Here is a 17,527-nt window from a genome sequence, read left to right as displayed (position 1 = left end):
GAGCGTGTCTAGTCTAAGCACGCCGTATCTCACGCTGGGCTAAGCCAACAGCTCCAGCAGTTGTTTTGGTTCGTTCCCAGCAAGGCAGCGGAAGGACGCGGCAGGCAAGCTGGGCTGGAGCCCGCTGGAGCACCCCGGTTTGGAGCAGCCCCAGTCCATCCTGGGCAGGCAGTCACACACATATCAAGGCTCTCAGCATTTCCAAACATCCTATTGTATCTTGGGAAAGTGGGCTTTGGTGGGAAATTAGTCCTTTTGTGTTCACTCGCTTGGCAAAAACCATTGGCAGCGTCGGTCTCTGGGTCAGAGATGAGATGAGATGATGGCTGAGATGGGTTCTGCTGTGTGAGGACACCTGCGCATCCCCAGGGTAATGCCGAGGGCCAGGGTCGGATGCTCCCTCCGCCCCAGCCGAGCCCAGCACAGCATTGGTCCTGAGCCGAGCTGGATGGGGGAGCGGGATCTCTCTGTGGAGGGAAGCTCTGCCGAGCAGTGTCCTTCAGAATGTACCGTGTGAACCTGCACGGGATCTGTGAGCAACGACCAGCGATGATGCAGCGGTTCCAGGTCACCGAATCATAGAATTGCCTGGGTTGGAAGGGACCTTTCAGATCATCGAGTCCAACCACCAACCTAACACTGACAAAAGCCCCACTAAAACATATCTCTAAGCACCACATCTGCCCGGCTTTTAAATACCTCCAGGGATGGTGCCTCAGCCCCTTCCCTGGGCAGCCTGTTCCAATGCTTGATAACCCTTTCAGTGAAGGAATTTTTCCTAACATCCATCCTAAACCTCCCCTGGTGCAACTTGAGGCCGTTTCCTCTTGTCCTATCACCTGTTTCTTGGGAGCAGAGACCGACCCCCCCTGGCTACACCCTCCTTTCAGGGAGTTGTAGAGATTGATAAGGTCTCCCCTCAGCCTCCTAGTCTCTAGGTCCTAACAGTTCACACAGAGATGTTCCTGGAGCTGTGGTGGACACTTCAGAGCAAGATCCAGGTGGAAGTTTCCAAAACTAGCACAGTGCGTATGGACACGTGGGTCAGAAAGCATCCGGGACCCTGCTGAGACCTCCTGGGCATCGCGGGCTTTAGGCGCATGTTTAAGATTGACCATGGGCTGAAGTGCTCTGGAAGCTCAGGGAGTGCAGGAAGCCCCAACGCTGAAGAATGAAGAATCCGAGAGCTCCTCTGCTGCTTTTCCAAACTGTGTCAGCTAACGGAATAAAACACATTGTTCTTCTTCATGGGCTTTTCCTTTCTATAACTGTAGGCCATCACAGAGAAACCACAGATCAATAGATTCCCAAAAGACCAGTCAGTTGTGAGCCATGAAAACCCATGCAGTCAATACTGGAAGCCTTTACGTGTCCCAGTGGTTGGCAACAAGCGCGTTTGTCTTGTCCGAAGCGCCAGGGCAGATGATAGATGGTCTGTAGGGACAGGAGCTGCAACATGGAAAACTTTGCCATGACATTGTTCATATGCCCAAAATTTGCAGTGTTTCCTTTCCTGTCATTGGACCTTTATGAAAGGAGGCTTTGTGCCCCAGAACACCTTATCTTCTATCACAATGTTTTGTTTTAGATTATTTTAGATTAAGTGATTGTTCTAAGAAGAAAAATGCATGTAATTCTGTTATTGTTTGCTTTAATTTGCCTAATTCTCCAGAAGGCCTTCATCTTTGTCTCCTTCACTGGTGGTGGATCTACAAAGTGCAGCTGAAGTGTTGGTGTGATAGAAACTCTTCTTTCTGGAGCATTTCAGAGACTTTTGCTATTTATATTTCTCAACTCACTAAATAGTATTGCAGCCAAATTAATCTCTCATCTGTAGAATAAGGCTGCTTTGCCTTTTGATAAGGTGTATTTACTGAGCTGGTGCTATCACAGTACAGGGATAGATGCTCTGCTGATGCAGCCAAGGGCTTCTGCCACCATCCGTGCTTCGTTAGGATGAGGAGAGGGTCAGTGATGTGTCCTGCCATCATCTGCAAACCTGAATGCTGGGTGACTTTTGAGATAATTGGTCTCACTGCTTGCTTTTTACTTCCTTACAAGCAAATTGCGGGTTCTGTTGTGACACGCAGAGACTCATCTGACTCCTTAAGGGGGGAAAATATAAAGGGAAAAAAAAAAAGAAAAAGAAAAAAAAGCCCCAAGAGGACGAGTTTTCAATCTGTGTCTGTTTCAAATTCTTGGCAGGTGAAAAACTCGACAAACTGAGCAACCCCCGAAACGTCAAGTCCCCGGTGTCAAAGCTTGGCGGTGCCATGTCCGGGCTGCAGATGCTCCCCGAGTGCACCCGCTGCGGCAACGGCATCGTGTAAGTGTCGCATCGCCCCGGAGCCTCCGGTTCGGCGGGGACGGTAACGCGGGGACACGGCTGGATCAGATCCTGCCAGCCACGCGGGTTAGAATTTGTAGCAGAACACCTCGAATTTATAGCAGAACACCTTGAATTCATAGCGGAATACCTTGAATCCCTTTCTGTTGTTTTGCTAACCGTATATATAAACCTGGAATTGAGCAATACGGTTTGAATTACCCCTTTTAAGGGAATCTCGCAGCAAAACAGGGATGATTCATGGGATGGTTTCTGTCCTGCTTATCAGAGTAACTGCCTGGGGACTATGAATAGCACTGGCGGCGCTGGCACTCTTTCACTACCTTATGGAAGGAGAAACGCTTCTAGGGTCAAGTAGAAGAGGTCTGCGGGTTATTCTTGTTTGTTTGTTGAAGATTTCCTCTGCGAGGGATGGCGTTTGGGTCTGATTTCAGAGAATATAGGCCTTTTTCTGCTCCCTTGTGTTGTGATTTATGCTCTGTGGTAATTCCCGTTGTGCCGCAGACGGATATGCTGGCTGAGAGCCTGCTCGGCAGGCGCCTGTCCCCGGGTCCTTGCTGGTGCTGTGAGCTGAGGTGGGTGCCCCAGCACCTGCGGTGGCTGCGTGTGGCACATGGGGGGTGCTGGCTTCCCATGTTTGGGTCCGGGCTGAGCGTAGACATCGGAGGCTCCGCTTGGCATCGAGCCATGGATGCCACAGGGCAGCTGCGGACAAAGGGGAATGGAGCATCCCTTCCTATGGAAATACGGACAGGCTGGATGGGGCTTGGAGCAGCCTGGTGTGGTGGGAGGTGTCCCTGCCCAGGGCAGGGGGTGGCACTGGATGGGCTTTAAGGTCCCTTCCAACCCAGACCATTCTGGGATTCTATGGTGGAGCCACGCCTGGAGCAGGGTGGCAGCTCTGGGTGGGCTGAGACGTTGGGACGGGAACTCAGGATAACATCTTTGCGTGCCTTGACACGCCGCTTCCCTTCACTGAATCCATTTAACTCGAGGCAGCTGTAAAAGCTGTTTATGCTCCTTGTTTCTCCATCTCAGCCGAGCTCTCCCCGTCTCTCACCAGGGGCACCATCGTCAAAGCTCGGGACAAGCTCTACCACCCCGAGTGCTTCATGTGCGACGACTGTGGGCTCAACCTGAAGCAGAGAGGCTATTTCTTCATTGAAGAGCAGCTGTACTGCGAGACGCACGCCAAGGAGAGGGTTAAGCCCCCCGAGGGATATGACGTGGTGGCTGTTTATCCCAACGCCAAGGTTGAACTCGTCTAAACCCCGGGCTGCGCTCTGGAGAGGTCGGCGGCCGCGCGCCCACCCACGTCCTCCCCGCCGGCTGCGCAATGTGGCTACAATCAACCCCGATTACCAAAGCCCAAGTTAAAATGCCTTTTTCCTAGATAAAACCGTTTACACTTGGGATCTCCTGGGGGATGGTGTTGAAAGCATACGAACAGGTTTTTCCCTTCTTTTTGACACTCCGCTTTTTGGGTTGCTGTGTTGGGTTATTAGTCTGTGCCTTAACCTTATCCAAGATCTGTGTAAATACTGATTAATTCTCTACTTTGTTTCATATAAAACCAGTATTCCTTTTTTTTTTTTTTTTTCTCCCCTCTCTTCTTCTGAAAAAGCAAGGAAGACGTTTTAAAAGCTCAAAGAAAATAAGGCACTTTAACAAAAGAAGCTGACTCCTATGTCCTGACCTTAATCTCCTGCCCTCCGGCTGCCCCGGTGATTAAAAACCGACCCCTCCGAGGAGTCTGGGACACGGTACCGGAGGTTGGGGGTCCCCGGCTCAGCCCCATCCCAGCAGATGTGCCGGGGAAAGGGCGGTCTCTTAAAACAGTATTTGCTGTGAAATTCCCTGGATCAGGGCACTGCAGTTTGAGGCTGACACGGACCGATCCGAGTTCCCCGAGAGATCTCCACAGTGCGCGTGCGACGAGGCTTTTTTTCTTCCTTCCCTCACTCCTAGTCCAGTTGTTCTCTGTCATCTAATCACCCGAGCAGCACCTTCAAAGGACACTGAAATAGCACGGAGCCCACCTCGGCTATTCCCACCTCCCCGCTCCTGCCTCACGGCTGTCCCTGCTTTGGCCGTTCTGACTCTTCTTCCCCAGCTTTTGCTATATTTTTGCAGTCCTTTATTTCTAGATCCCCAGACTGCTGCCATGGGGTCTGCCCCGCAGCGGGAGGCGGCGATGAAATCCCTCCAGGCCCTTAAAGAAGTAACTGGAGCGGGGGGTGACCCAGCTGCGAGCCCCCATCCAGGGGCAGCGGGTGCGGATTTGTACCCCCATCCCAAGGCTGTGCTTTCCGCCAGCTCCGTTGCCCGCTTTATTTGCCAGGAAAATGATTTTGAGGATCTTGGGATGTTGCTTTGTTGGGGAAATGTTTTTTTCACGTTAGTGGTTGGAGGAGAGAGAGGGTTGAGTCACCCATCTGCTGGGTGCCGCTGCGGGTAGAGGTAGGAGCCGTGTGTTTGATACCACGAGGTTATTTCTGCTTCCTCCTCCTCAATTCAGAGAGGGAGGATGGAGGGGAGAAAAAGAAATGTCTGCGCTCGCTTCTCTTCCATGGAAAAGAAAATAAGAGATGGAGTGATGGCCAAAGCACTTCTTCCCCTTGTGGCTCTCCATAACAGGGGTCTGAGAAATCCGGGACTGGAGGAGGGTCGGGAGCATTATCCCGGTTGGGGCTGGGCGTGCAATTTCTTCCTACGGGTGCTGTACCCCAGAGGGACTAAGGATTTTGGGGTGTTACAGGGGCACATCTAGACCTTTTCTTATATGGTGCCTTATAGGTAGGGATTTAGGCAGCTCCTGCCCTGTCCCGCAGGGCTGCATCGCGCTCCTGCATCCCGCTGGGTACAGCCTCACAGCCGGAGGGATGCTGGCTCTGCCGGGTCCCGCTAGCAGCGGAACATCCACCTCCCCTCCTTCTGCCATCAGGATTTTTAATTGTTAAAGTACAAGAAACGTGGAAATTTTTATCACAGCGCTCAGCTTTGTTTTTCTTGCGCAGTAGTTTGGACCATCTGAAGGGGAATACTTGGGACAACCGTAACTGATGAGGAGACTAACAATAACCAGGTGGGAAGCAGTTGCTGCCCTTCTTTGCAGGCCCCTGCTTGGAGCCGGTTGGTGTCATTGTCAGAAACATTTGTTCTGAATTCCTCCATTAACCTCCTGCCTTGCTGGGCTGAGCTCCGGTGCCTGTAGCTTGAAAGCTCAGGCTTCACCCAAACCCAGGACTGAATCCAGCTCGGCTGAGCAATGGAAAACTCATGACATGAATGGCACAGGGGGGCTTTTCCCATTTCCCATGGCAGACGGCCGCTGCTAGCCGGGGCTGTGTTTCACTCTGCAGCTCTTGTCCCCGATCGACTCCATCTGCGTGGCGGTTGCGTCCTGCTGGGGTGCCAGGCATCCTGTCGCCCTGGCACAGGGAACACCTCAGAAATTCCTAAATTGTTTAATTACCCTCATTTTGAACACCTGAGCGGGCTACTCACAGGGCATCCTTGGTGGTCTCGCCCGGCCGCTGTACCAGTACAGCAGTGGGAGCACTGGGCTTTTCTTTTTAATTTGAAAGCAAGTTCCCACAAACCAATTTTTCCACACGGTTGTCTCGTGATACCCTTCCTTAGGAGTAATCAACTCGTTTGATTGCCCCCAAGGAGCCTAAAGCTGGACCCGCCTCGCACAACCCCATCCTGGCGCATGGGGATTCCCGGCTTCAGGCCACCCCGTTGCCGTCGCGGGGGCTGCAGGAGCCGGGAGCCCCCCCTCTCAGTGAGTAACGCTGTTTAACGCTGCAAAACGTGGGGAGGGTGCCGTTTGTATGAAATACAAAATAAAATTGTATTGTCATTTTTATGTCTCATGTTTTATGTCTGGCCTTTGCCTGGTCCCCGGCTGGGTCTGTCCTATGGCAGTGTCCACGCGTGCGGGGGTCCCTCGGTATCCAGGTGAGGGGACACTGGATAAACTTTAAAAAGTGTCTCGGAGACAGAGCTGCGTTTCTCACGGCGTTGTGCATTGAGAGCCTTGTTTGAGGTTTTGGTCTGTGTTTTGGCGGGATGTTGGTTGGGTTTTTTAACTCCCGAGACCTTGCTGGGACCTGGCTCGCGGCGGGTGCAGGGACGGGATGGGCTGTTGTGTCGCTGCCCGTTCTGTGACCGCCACCGGTGCCCGGCTGCTGCCCACCGCTGTGACCCAGCTTATCCTGTGGCGGCCACAGCTCTGCTGCAGCTGTCCCTGCGTAAGGCCCAGGGGTTGGATTAATGAGCAGCATTTTCCCAGCCACGGTGCTGCCCCAAGGGCACCTTCTCCTGCCTGGTGGCCCGGGCTCTCACTGGATGCCGAGCCGCAGCTCTGCGGGGCTGGAGAGGTCGCCCGTGCTGTCACCACGGGAGGGATCTGAGCTGGAAAACACCCTTCTCCCCAAGGCTGATGTAAACCGCGGTACAGCTGTAAGCAAACAGCGCTCCAGAAAATCCCCTCACGTGGCACCGGCTGTGTCTCCGCTATGTCTCCTTCCCCATGAACCAGCACTGGGAGCCTGGAGCTACCGCACCAGCACAGGGTGGGGCAAAACCAGTCCCAAAAGCTCTGTTCCACCCTGTCACTGCTGTCACTCCAACCACAGGAACCTGCCGGGGCAGGAGCATGGCAATGGGGAGGGAGAGGGCAGGAGCATGGCGATGGGGAGGGAGAGGGCAGGCGCGCTGGGTGCAGCAGCTGCACCAGAGAGGGGTGTCTGCTTCTGTAGGTAGATCCCGATAGGGCTGGTTTTAATGGTGGATTGGTATTTGATGCACTGGTACGTGGGAAAGTCAGAAGTAATGCAAGTTAAGTGCCTCCAAAAGATATTTAATCTAAATGGCTTTATTTGAAAAGCGTTCCTATATGGAAGTTGTTGCTTGTATGTGCCTAAAATATTTAAAAAGACAAAGCCTCTGAGGATCTGCATGTGGCAAGAAAGAATTACATATGGTTTGGGTCTGTGTAACTCCATGCCTAATTAGTGCACATATGCAAATAATTAACATGCTTATGGCTCTTCAATTAGTAATTTTTCTATTCACCCTTGAATGCATACATAGTCGGGTGGGTTTATATGCTATAGCCACCCGCCCCTCTCCCTGGGCACTGCTGCTGTGGGGCTCCAGCCCCACGGCCGAGCTCCAGGGGCTCATCCCCAGGTGGGAGACTGGAGGTGGGGGACACAAGGTGCCTGGGCAGCCCTGGGGCCCCCCAGAGACCCCCCCCGTCCCCATGGCAGCCCTGGCTCATGCAGCTGCTGCCGTCCGACCTGCCCAACCGCGGGAGCCTCCCCCGGCTCCTCGCTGCTGGGGAAAACACACCTCCTGAGATCAAAGATGACGAAGGGCACCGTTTATTAACTAACCGAGGTGGGAGCAGGGCCAAACTGGTTCAGGTTCTAATTGTTTAACTTTTTCCATGTATCATCATTAAAATTTCCTACTTAGCCGGGCATTATTTCCACCACCACACCCCCTTTCTTCTGCTGCTTTTGTTCAGAGTTGTTTAACTTTGCTTTTGTTATGGGATGGCTGCCCCAGGGACCTTAAAAAAAAATCTCAGCCAGTCCATTTGTATTAGGGTAAAAGTCCTTGTGACATAGGAGGGGATGCAGAGGGAAAGAGGCTCTTTGGAAAAGTTCCCTCTCCTCCCTTTCTCATGTGTGAAAGAGGCTATTTTTAATTACTTCAGGAAAAAAAAAATCTTCCGCGCACGTATAATAAAACACACAAAACTGCTCCTGACTGTAAGGGAATTTATCTGCAAGTTATTTTGCCTCTCTGTGTCTCGTCGGGAAAGCACAGGCTGTGAGGAAACACCCACGGAGCTCTCCCAGCCCCAGAGCAGCTTCTCACACTGGGACATTGAAATATCCTGAATTTTTATGGAGGCCTAAAGCAGCTCTTTCGCGCAGGGAGAGACGGTGGGCGGACACACGCTGCTGCTTCAGGCAGCTGATGTGCACAGGGTCACTCTCTTGCTGTGCAAAGACGGTGCTCGAGCACACTTCAGGCTTTTAATGAAAATAACTACTTTTTTTTTTTTTGGAAGAAACACTTTAGTTCTTCAGTCCCAAACCTGAGAGGTGCCAGGAGGCCAGGGGCGAGCAGTGGCTGGGGCTCACATGAGGGACAGTGAGCACCGTCCTTGGAAAAGCCGTCTGGAGGGGGCCGCAGGAGGCCACCTGCTCCCTGCTCCTGTCCCCAGGCAGTGCCAGCCACCCGTGTCCCACGGGAGGTGTCCAGTCTATCCTTGGGATGGAGACTCCCAGCTCCCCAGGCACTGATCCAGGGTGTTTCCAAACATACAGGGGGGTGCACGGGTGGGTGCACGATGTGCAGAGGAATGTATGGGGCGCGTGGGGTAGATATGGTAAATGGGGGTGCCTGGGAAAGCCTGAGGTTGGGGCATGGGGCTATATGGGATGTGTAGGGGTGCATGGGGGTGCTGAGGTGCACAGGGGCATGTAGAATCATCACAGAATCATAGAATAGTTTGGGTTGGAGGGGACCTCAAAGCTCACCCAGTGCCACCCCCTGCCCTGGGCAGGGACACCTCCCACCACACCAGGTTGCTCCAAGCCCCGTCCAACCTGGCCTTGAACCCCTCCAGGGATGGGGCAGCCACAGCTTCTCTGGGCAACCTGGGCCAGGGGCTCTCTGCCCTCACAGCAAACAATTTCTTCCTGAGATCTCATCTAAATCTCCCCTCTTTCATTTTAAAACCGTTCCCCCTCCTCCCATGGCTCCCCTCCCTGATCCAGAGTCCCTCCCCAGCTTTCCTGGAGCCCCTTGAGGGACTGGAAGGGGCTCCAAGGTCTCCCCGGAGCCTTCTCTTCTCCAGGCTGAACCCCCCCAGCTCTCTCAGCCTGTCCTCACAGCAGAGGGGCTCCAGCCCTCCCAGCATCTCCGGGGCCTCCTCTGGCCCCGCTCCAACAGCTCCGTGTCCTTCTGCTGTTGGTGCCCCAGAGCTGGAGGCAGCACTGCAGGGGGGTCTCCCCAGAGCGGAGCAGAGGGGCAGAATCCCCCCCTCGCCCTGCTGCCCACGCTGCTGGGGATGGAGCCCAGGCTGCGGGGGGTTTCTGGGCTGCCAGTGCATGTTGCCGGCTCATGTGGGGCTTCTCATGCACCAACACCCCCAAGTCCTTCTCCTCAGGGCCCCTCTCCATCCCTTCATTCCCCAGCCCACATTTGTGCTGGGGGTTGCCACATAATGGGGGTACAGGGGGTGGATTGGGACACAGGGGGTGCCCGGGGTGCAGGGCCATGGGGACAAGCCCAGCCTCAGCCCGGCCCCGCGGGCGCTGCGCCTGTCTCCGGCACCACCTAGTGCTGGAAACGGGAATATCCCGCGGTTTCAGGCTGGGTAGGAAAAGAACCGCGCTGTGAGGATTGCCGGCGTTGTGGGGGTGGGTCCCGGGTGGGATCAGCCAAATCCATCCCGGGGGGCAGCGCCTCTGGAAACCTCCGGCAAAGATGCTCCGGGGGAGGCGGGTGAAGGCGCAGCGATGGGTTTGAGCCTGTCCCCTGGGCGCTTGGGTGCCGTCAGACATCTCGGCCCTTCTCTGGCAAGACCCGTTGCTTTTCCTTGCTCTGATGCCAGAGCTTTTCCTTGCCCTGACCCACATCTCTGTGCCCTGACCCAAAGGCTGAGGGGCCAGGGAGCAGGACGGGGTGGTGCTGCCACAGGGTGCGGGTGCTGCTCCGCGGCGCAGGGCTCTGCAGGGCACCTCAGTGCATCCACTCCTGCTGCAGGGCTGCGCTGGAAGCCAGTGCTGGTGCCCTGTTAGCCAGCAGGGCCAAACTGGTGCATTTTACCTTGATTGGAGTGACATTGCACCAGGTAAAATTAATTAAGTCCTTGGTGAGTGGTGGATGGTCCTGGGAAAGCTGACGCTACTTAAGCAGGTGCATTTGGGCTTTTTTATCCCAAATCCTCACACATGTGCTACAGGCAGGCACCCTGGCTCCATCTCTTTTATGGGATTTCTACCACAAATATCTGAATTGCCTGAAATTCTACCGCAAATTGCCTGAAAAATAATGGCGCTAAGTGCTTGTCTGCCCAGCTCTGCTCAGGAGGGGAAAAGTTCACACACCACTGCCAGCAGCTGGGAAGCGATGGCCACAACCGCCCCTAAAAGCTCTACATCCCGTAAATTAATACGGTTTCAAGTGAGCCTTGCAGCGGGCAATGCTCAGCACTGCCCCATGGGTACATGCACGGCATTGCTGGGAGAGCAGCGGGGCTGAAATGAGTCAAGAGCCTTTCCAAGAGTTGCCGAAAATAACTTTTTCCCAGATGCCGTCAGCCTGGTGGGATGTGACCCTAAAGGACACGATCACCGGCTCCAGCCGCTGCAGGGTGGAGAGCGGGCAGGTGGGGGGAAAATGGGGCTTTGGGCAGAGCACGGCTGTGCCACGCTCTCGCCGGGTGGCACAAGGACCCCCTCAGGGGACACTCTGCGGACTCAGCACACACACTTACAAAATGAATTCTGCTTCGCCCATCAATAAGCAAGCTTCCACATGGTCCGAGTGCTACGCAAACAGCACAGAACTACAAAAGTCTAAATTACCACGTGTTTTGTTAATTCCCAGCTCTCAAGATGGCGACTGGGAGGGTGACACGGTAGTCCCACCACAGCAGAGGATGCCTGGAGAGGGGCCTTGCCCAAATAGAAGAGGAAGAGCGGAGCCACTGTGGGCAACAACCACCCCATCCTGGAGCAGACCAGGGCTTCTGGTGACATCCATGCTGGTGGCCGTATCACAGGGTGAGTGTGATGTGACCGCACACGAGCAGGAGCTGGGCTGCTCCATGGCCACTTGCAGCATCACTGCAGCCCGTCGGTGCCGCTGCCCCAGCCGACCCCTGCCGGACCGGTTTGGTCCATGTTGGAAAATCCGTTTGCACAAGAACAAAGTATTTGCCCAAGTGGCGGTTTCTCAGCTATTCGAAGATTCTCTCCTTCTCCTCCCGTGACGGAGGTGCTCCTCCTTTGCTCCGCCAGCTCCTCAGCATCTCATTTCACTTTACTGGAATCTCCCCGACCTCGTTTCCCAGACGCTGCTCTTCCTCTGACAGTCGACAGTGTGCTCGAGAAGGCGGCGGTGAAACGCACTGGCCACTTTCAGAGGGGTCATTTGGGAGAACTGGGACTCGACCTTCCTCCGCAGCCAATTTGCTCCATGGCCGCTCCAGCCATTTACTGGCCACTAATTCCATCATCTCCGTGCCTGGCTCGAAGCATCCCTGCTGTCGGCTCCTAAGTGGGGTTTGCAGTCTGGGGAGCACCCAGCGAAGGCTGGCAGGAGAGCGGCATCGCCCTGGGCTCACTTGATGGTATGCAGCAGCCAGCAGTGCTGGGGCAGAGCCGGCCAGAACACAAGGTGTTTCTATAACTACTCATTTATGTACATTCACAATCTAAGAGAAAACCCCATGGTGTTTTCCTGTTGAACACATGGAATTTATAATACATTAAGGATGCACCTGCAAACCAGGTAAACCTGAGTACGTCATACATGCCTACCGCTTACTTTTAACACGCTAAATTTGCAGCATAACCACAGTTATTTACGAGCACTGCAAATTATTCCTCTGTAAACAATTACTGATGACTGAATAATTATTAAGATTGCATTAATGTTAATGCTTAAGACAATACATTCCCAATTCCTTGTTTCCTCGTAGGAGCAGGCATGCGTGGCCTGTTTTTACCGCGGTTCTTGCGGAGCCCCGGGGCAGGGCAGGGCAGGCCACAGCCGCCTGCCAGCCCCTGATCTGCCCCAATCAGCCCCCACCCCGGCTCCGGCTCCACTCTTATCACTGGGGACACCTTCGTCTGTGGGGTGGCCCAGGCCTGGCGTGGAAATGCCACCTCCAGCCTCTCTCCGAGCAGGAGGGATCTAAACCTTCCCCATTTTCTGCATGACATCGGCTCTCCATCCCTCATCCCGAGCAGCAGCGGGTTCTGCCTGGCCTGGATAAATGCTGCCATCTGCTTCTCCTCCCTGGGCACTGCCGCAGCCATCGTGCCCCATCTCTGCCTCCACCTTCCACGTCACCCTCTGATCATCTCTGCTGGAGAGGTGCTATCCCGGCCTGCCCTTGCCGGCCACCGGCACAGGCACCCTCAGCCCTGGGCGAGCACCTTGCTATGCCCCCCCGGGATCACTGTATCACCCAAACAATTCAAGCACAGTGCACATTTGAAACCCTGCCGCGTTTCTGAGTGCCCCTTGACTCATTTCAGAAGATGACAGCATTGCTCAGATTTCTGAAATGACTTTCCCAGCTATCTGCGCATCTGACTCCGGGCAAAGCCAAGAGTCACATGTAAAGCAATAATCGTTAACAGATAGGAAAACCGGAATATAAAAAGCTCCTCTCCCGAGGCCGGAGCTGGTACGGGCTTCTTCAGAGCAGCCTCCCCTGACCTTGGCTGCTGCGCGGAGCCAACACTGCTGGGAAAAGCCGCGGGCTGCAGAGAGGGACGGGTCGGGGGGGGGGGCTGGGAGCATTTGATTTCTGAAGCTGCGTCTGGTGCTTATTTTTCCCCTGTGCCAGTGCCGGGGGGGGGCTCACATCACATCACTGCTGCGGGGGAGCTCCGGGGGCAGACACCCCGCTGCCCTCCGGCTGTGCCCCCACCCCCGCAGCAGCCCCCCCAGCCCCTGCCTTGCCCGATAACCGCCCCAGTTTCCGATCTATTAACGATTATCGCGACTCCGAGCTTTGAGCGCCTTGTGCGGTGGTGTTCGTCCATCTTGCAGCAGCGTTACAGGGGGGAGCCGCGCTTGGGCTCCGGCGGGGGTCGGATGCCGGGCTCGGAGGGGGGGGACGACTGGGGGCGGCGGAGCCACCGCCCGGCTCCGGGGCGACCCCACCGGGAGCCGCTTCCCCACGGGCGGCGGCTGCGGGTGGATGCTGCGGGGCGAGGGGAGGGAGGACCGGGAGCATCCCCCCCGGCAACAACGGGAACGGGGCGGGGCCGGGGCGGGGCGGGGCGTGGCCGGCGCGCGGGGGCTTCCGCGGGCGCGCGCCGAGCGGCGGAATGAAGCGCGCTATGCGGGACTACGACGCGGCCACCGCCTTCCTGGGCGAGTGGGGCCGCTTCCAGCGCCTCGTCTTCTTCCTCCTCAGCGCCAGCATCGTCCCCAACGGCTTCAACGGGATGTCGGCCGTCTTCCTGGCCGGCACCCCCGAGCACCGCTGCGCCGTGCCCCGCGGGGCCAACCTGAGCGGCGAGTGGCGCAACGCCAGCATCCCGCTGGAGCTGCGGGACGGGCAGGCGGCGCCGAGCCGCTGCCGCCGGTACCGCCTGGCCGCGCTGGCCAATTTCTCGGCGCTGGGGCTGCGGCCCGGCTTCGACGTGGAGCTGGCGTCGCTGGAGCAGGAGCCGTGCCTGGACGGCTGGGAGTACAGCCGCGACGTCTATCGCTCCACCATCGTCACCCAGGTGCGGGGCGGCGGGGGCCGGCGGGAGAGGGGTTGTCCCGGAGGGGGGTGGTCGAGGGAGGGGATTCTGCCCCTCTGCTCCGCTCTGGGGAGACCCCCCTGCAGTGCTGCCTCCAGCTCTGGGGCACCAACAGCAGAAGGACACGGAGCTGTTGGAGCGGGGCCAGAGCAGGCCCCGGAGATGCTGGGAGGGCTGGAGCCCCTCTGCTGTGAGGACAGGCTGAGAGAGCTGGGGGGGTTCAGCCTGGAGAAGAGAAGGCTCCGGGGAGACCTTGGAGCCCCTTCCAGTCCCTCAAAGGGCTCCAGGAAAGCTGGGCAGCGACACCCAGGTGCGCAGCTGCCGGGAGGCTGTGCTGGGCTTTGGGGGTTTGTTGTGCCTTGGGTGGGGATGATGAGGGAGCAGCAGCCAGCAGGGAAGGGGTGTAGGTGGGCACGATGCTCCAGAGAGACTGGGGGATATGTGGAGTGAATGGCCCCAGAAGGGCTGCCCATCCGTGTTCCCTCACTGTATTTTCCATTGAAACATCAACCTGTTTTGTTTAGGGAGGGTTTTTCTGGGGAGGAGGAGGCAAAGGCTGAAAATACAAGCACAGTAGTTTCCTTCTGCTGGCGCACTGACTGTCCTGGTAAACTTTCCATCTGATGGAATCCCTGTTCCCAGTCTCTCTGGATGGGGACATGGACGCTTTTTGGTAACCACACAGACAGTCTGGCTGGCTCTAGAGCAGCGGTGGGCCCTTGCTGGCCCCAGCACCCAGTGCCAGTGCTGCCACCGGTGTCTTTGGTGGCCATTGTCACTGGGTTAGGTGACCTGGTGCAAGGTAGGTGCCGTGGTGGCTGCTCGCGGTGCATGGCCACCGGTGTGCTGTGACAGGCTCCTGCCTGAGCCTGGCCCCAGGCTGTGGCCGAGCTGCGGCTGGGTTTTCAACACTGTACAGTGGCGTCGTTTGTACAGAGTGTATTGTGGGAACGTCGACGGTGACAGGTCGTGTAAGCACTTGTTTGGGTTTTCTGTCTGTGCCGTGATGCTGCAGCAGGGACACGCTGTCTGTCTGCCCCCGCTGGCGGGGAGCACGGAGCTCTGGTAGAGATGGAAACGCGATTCCCCTGAAGCTGTGGGGCTGCTGCTGCTGCTCTTTTGTGTTGTGTGAGAGGGGTTAAGGAATAACAGGCTCATCCTTATTCCATCCAGCGTGGGTGTTTGGCAGTTGACGGGCACCGTTTGGCCGAGCAGCATGTCCCGGGTAGCTGAGGGATGCCAATGGTTCACGTTGGAGGGGGGGGCACGGCAGGGAGTGTGTGGCCCTTGTCCTGAGTCCCTGTGACTCAGCAGCAACATCTGCCAGCAAAAAACGTTGCATGGGGGCACAGCCAGGAAAGGTCCCGACCGAGAGGCACGTGGCTGTGAGTCCGTGCCCCGGGAACACGGTCAGGTTCTGTGCCCCGGGCATGGCCAGGGTCTGTGCCAGGGCTGTGCAGACACGGGCTCAGCCTCGCTGAAGCGTGCGGGGCGGAGGTGAGCAGGGAATGGCTCCAGGCTTGGGGGGGGCAGGGTGTGGGCGAGGGACACCAGCTACTTCTTACATGCCCAAAGCAAAGCCGCCGGCCCGCATGATGCCTGTGCGTGCATGTCTCTTGCCATTTGTGCTGGCGGTCGTGCTCGGTCGCCAGGAATCTCTCGCAACACCAGATGAAGGCGGGGGTGATTGGGAAGCTGGTCCTACTCCCAGCTTTGGGTGAGCAGCAGCGCGGCTGCAGCCCACGTGCTGCATGCAGATATAACCCGGGGGCTGGCATGGCCGTGTGGTGGGTGGCTGGTAGCCCCCGTACAGGCTGTGCAGCAGGCCTCACTGCTGGAGGGAGGGAGGTTATTCCAGGGCAGCCATGGAATCGTAATCTGGGGTTTGGAGTTAGCAATTGCTCTAAGGGAGACAATAAATGAAGCAAAACAAGGAGAAATGTTATTCCTCCTTAATGACCAGCAAACAGCTTGTGTTGGCAGATGCCAAACCAGTGCGTCCTGTGCCGGACTGGGATGGGATGCAGTGGTGGGGTTTGCCACGAGGCCCGGGGCACACCAGAGAGGCAACAGCACGTTCAGAGATGGAAACCAAGTGCCAGGTTCCCATCTGTACGCCAGATGGGGAAAAAAGGACACTTGTTTTGTTTTAAAATTGTCATGGACATTTGGAAAAAATACAGAATTTTGGTTTTGAAACAAGGAAAACAGGCGCTGATGAAACGCTGAAAAGCAGCAGTTCGGTTAAACGTGAGATGATTAATTTTGTACCCAACACTTTTCTCTGTATTAGGAAAGACAAGCCAGGGCACGCCATCGGGAAAGCTCAGTGAAAAAACCTCTTCAGTTCAAGAACCCAATTGAGGAGCAAAACTTGATGGTACAGGATTAAGCGCTGGAGGTTTTGATTTGTGCAGTTGCATCAAATCCTGTAATTACTGCTGCTTGACAGGAACAGGCTGGGGGATGCCAGCTCAGCACCGGTGTGCCGTGGGCTGCGGGGACGTGCTGAACCCCGGGAACAGCGGGTCCCAGACTCAGTCTTCTCCTTGGGCTTAAAACGCAGGTGATGACGGAGAAGCCAGTGTGTCCACAGCACGGGTGAAGAAGGAGATCGTCAGGCTGGGGTGATAGGAATGAGTCTGTCAGTGGAAGTGGGGAGCCGGTGGGGGTTGGGGGTGATCCCACGGCTGAGATGAGAGGGCTGCAACGTTCCCTTTTGCTCTGCATGGCTCAACTGGGCGCCTCGGTGGGCTCCAGGGCACAGGAACCCCTTGGCCCAGCCAACCCCCCCCCACCTCCTGAGCAGCTCCCTGGCTGCTGCAGCTTCTACAGGTGTCCTGACATAAAATCCCTGTTTTCCACCTAATTGGGTGGCCGCTGCGTCCCGTTGGTGCCACCTGTGCTTGCACAAGAGGGCTTGAGCCCATCTAGCAGGTCCTGGCCCCAAAGCGGGGCCGTTCCTTTCTCACCACCCTCCCGCTTTCTACCAGCTGTGCTTTGGAATTCATTTAAACATTAACATACATATTTCTATTATTGGGTTTGTTTGTCTGGAACTTAACCTACTTCTGCTTTAATTCCAGATAACGGCGCTGAGATCTGACTGTAATTAGAGGTTCCAGCACCAGTTTTGCTCTCCGGAGCGAGGTGTGAGCATCCTGTTAATTCCCTTGAGCCGGGTTGTCTCCCAGCACCGCTCCCCAGGGACACCCTTGCTGGGCTTCTGGCCACTGCCAGGGCATGGCACGTCCCCCCGGCCCCTCGCAAGACCCCTGTGAAGGGCAGAGCGAGTGCCGGCGGCTTTTGCTGTGGCTCCTCAGCCCCCCTGTCCCAGCCCTGCCCCTGACTTATCAGGCAAGGCAGAAACCAGAAACTTTTGGGCCTGGCAGAGGTGAGAAGCTAGATGGGAATTGCTGTGGTTTGAAGGCATCCGAAGGATTTTTGTGTTCCCTTATGGCTTTTTCCAGTGAGCAGCCCTACCCAACCCTGGTAGCCCGCCCTGTGCTTGGGCATGGAGGTGTGTGCGCTTGTCACTTGTGCACTGAGCGGAGCCGGTCTCATTGCTGAACGTGGTGCCCACGGTGCAGCTCACCTTGCTACTGCCGTCGGGCAACCCACGGAGGTTTTTTAGTATCTCTTGAGCTCTTCATCTTCA

General features: G+C 56.2%; 2 protein-coding genes across 2 annotated transcripts in view; both read left to right on the top strand.

Moving 5' to 3' along the window:
* The window catches only part of PDLIM4 (PDZ and LIM domain 4), a 56,212-nt gene extending 49,994 nt beyond the window's left edge, over window positions 1-6,218 (top strand). Inside the window, exons 6-7 of the mRNA XM_074604195.1 lie at window positions 2,206-2,326; window positions 3,411-6,218. Coding sequence (XP_074460296.1) covers window positions 2,206-2,326; window positions 3,411-3,615 — 326 coding nt within the window. The 3' untranslated portion in view covers window positions 3,616-6,218. The remainder of the gene's footprint in view (window positions 1-2,205; window positions 2,327-3,410) is intronic.
* Window positions 6,219-13,446: 7,228 nt separating this feature from the next.
* The window catches only part of LOC141749635 (solute carrier family 22 member 4-like), a 28,529-nt gene continuing 24,448 nt past the window's right edge, over window positions 13,447-17,527 (top strand). The window contains exon 1 of the mRNA XM_074603452.1: window positions 13,447-13,851. Coding sequence (XP_074459553.1) covers window positions 13,447-13,851 — 405 coding nt within the window. The remainder of the gene's footprint in view (window positions 13,852-17,527) is intronic.

This window comes from Larus michahellis, chromosome 11, assembly GCF_964199755.1.
Source record: "Larus michahellis chromosome 11, bLarMic1.1, whole genome shotgun sequence".
In the NCBI taxonomy this organism is placed as follows: domain Eukaryota; kingdom Metazoa; phylum Chordata; class Aves; order Charadriiformes; family Laridae; genus Larus; species Larus michahellis.
Note: the sequence above shows the minus strand (reverse complement) of the source record. Positions and strands in the feature narration are given on the sequence as shown.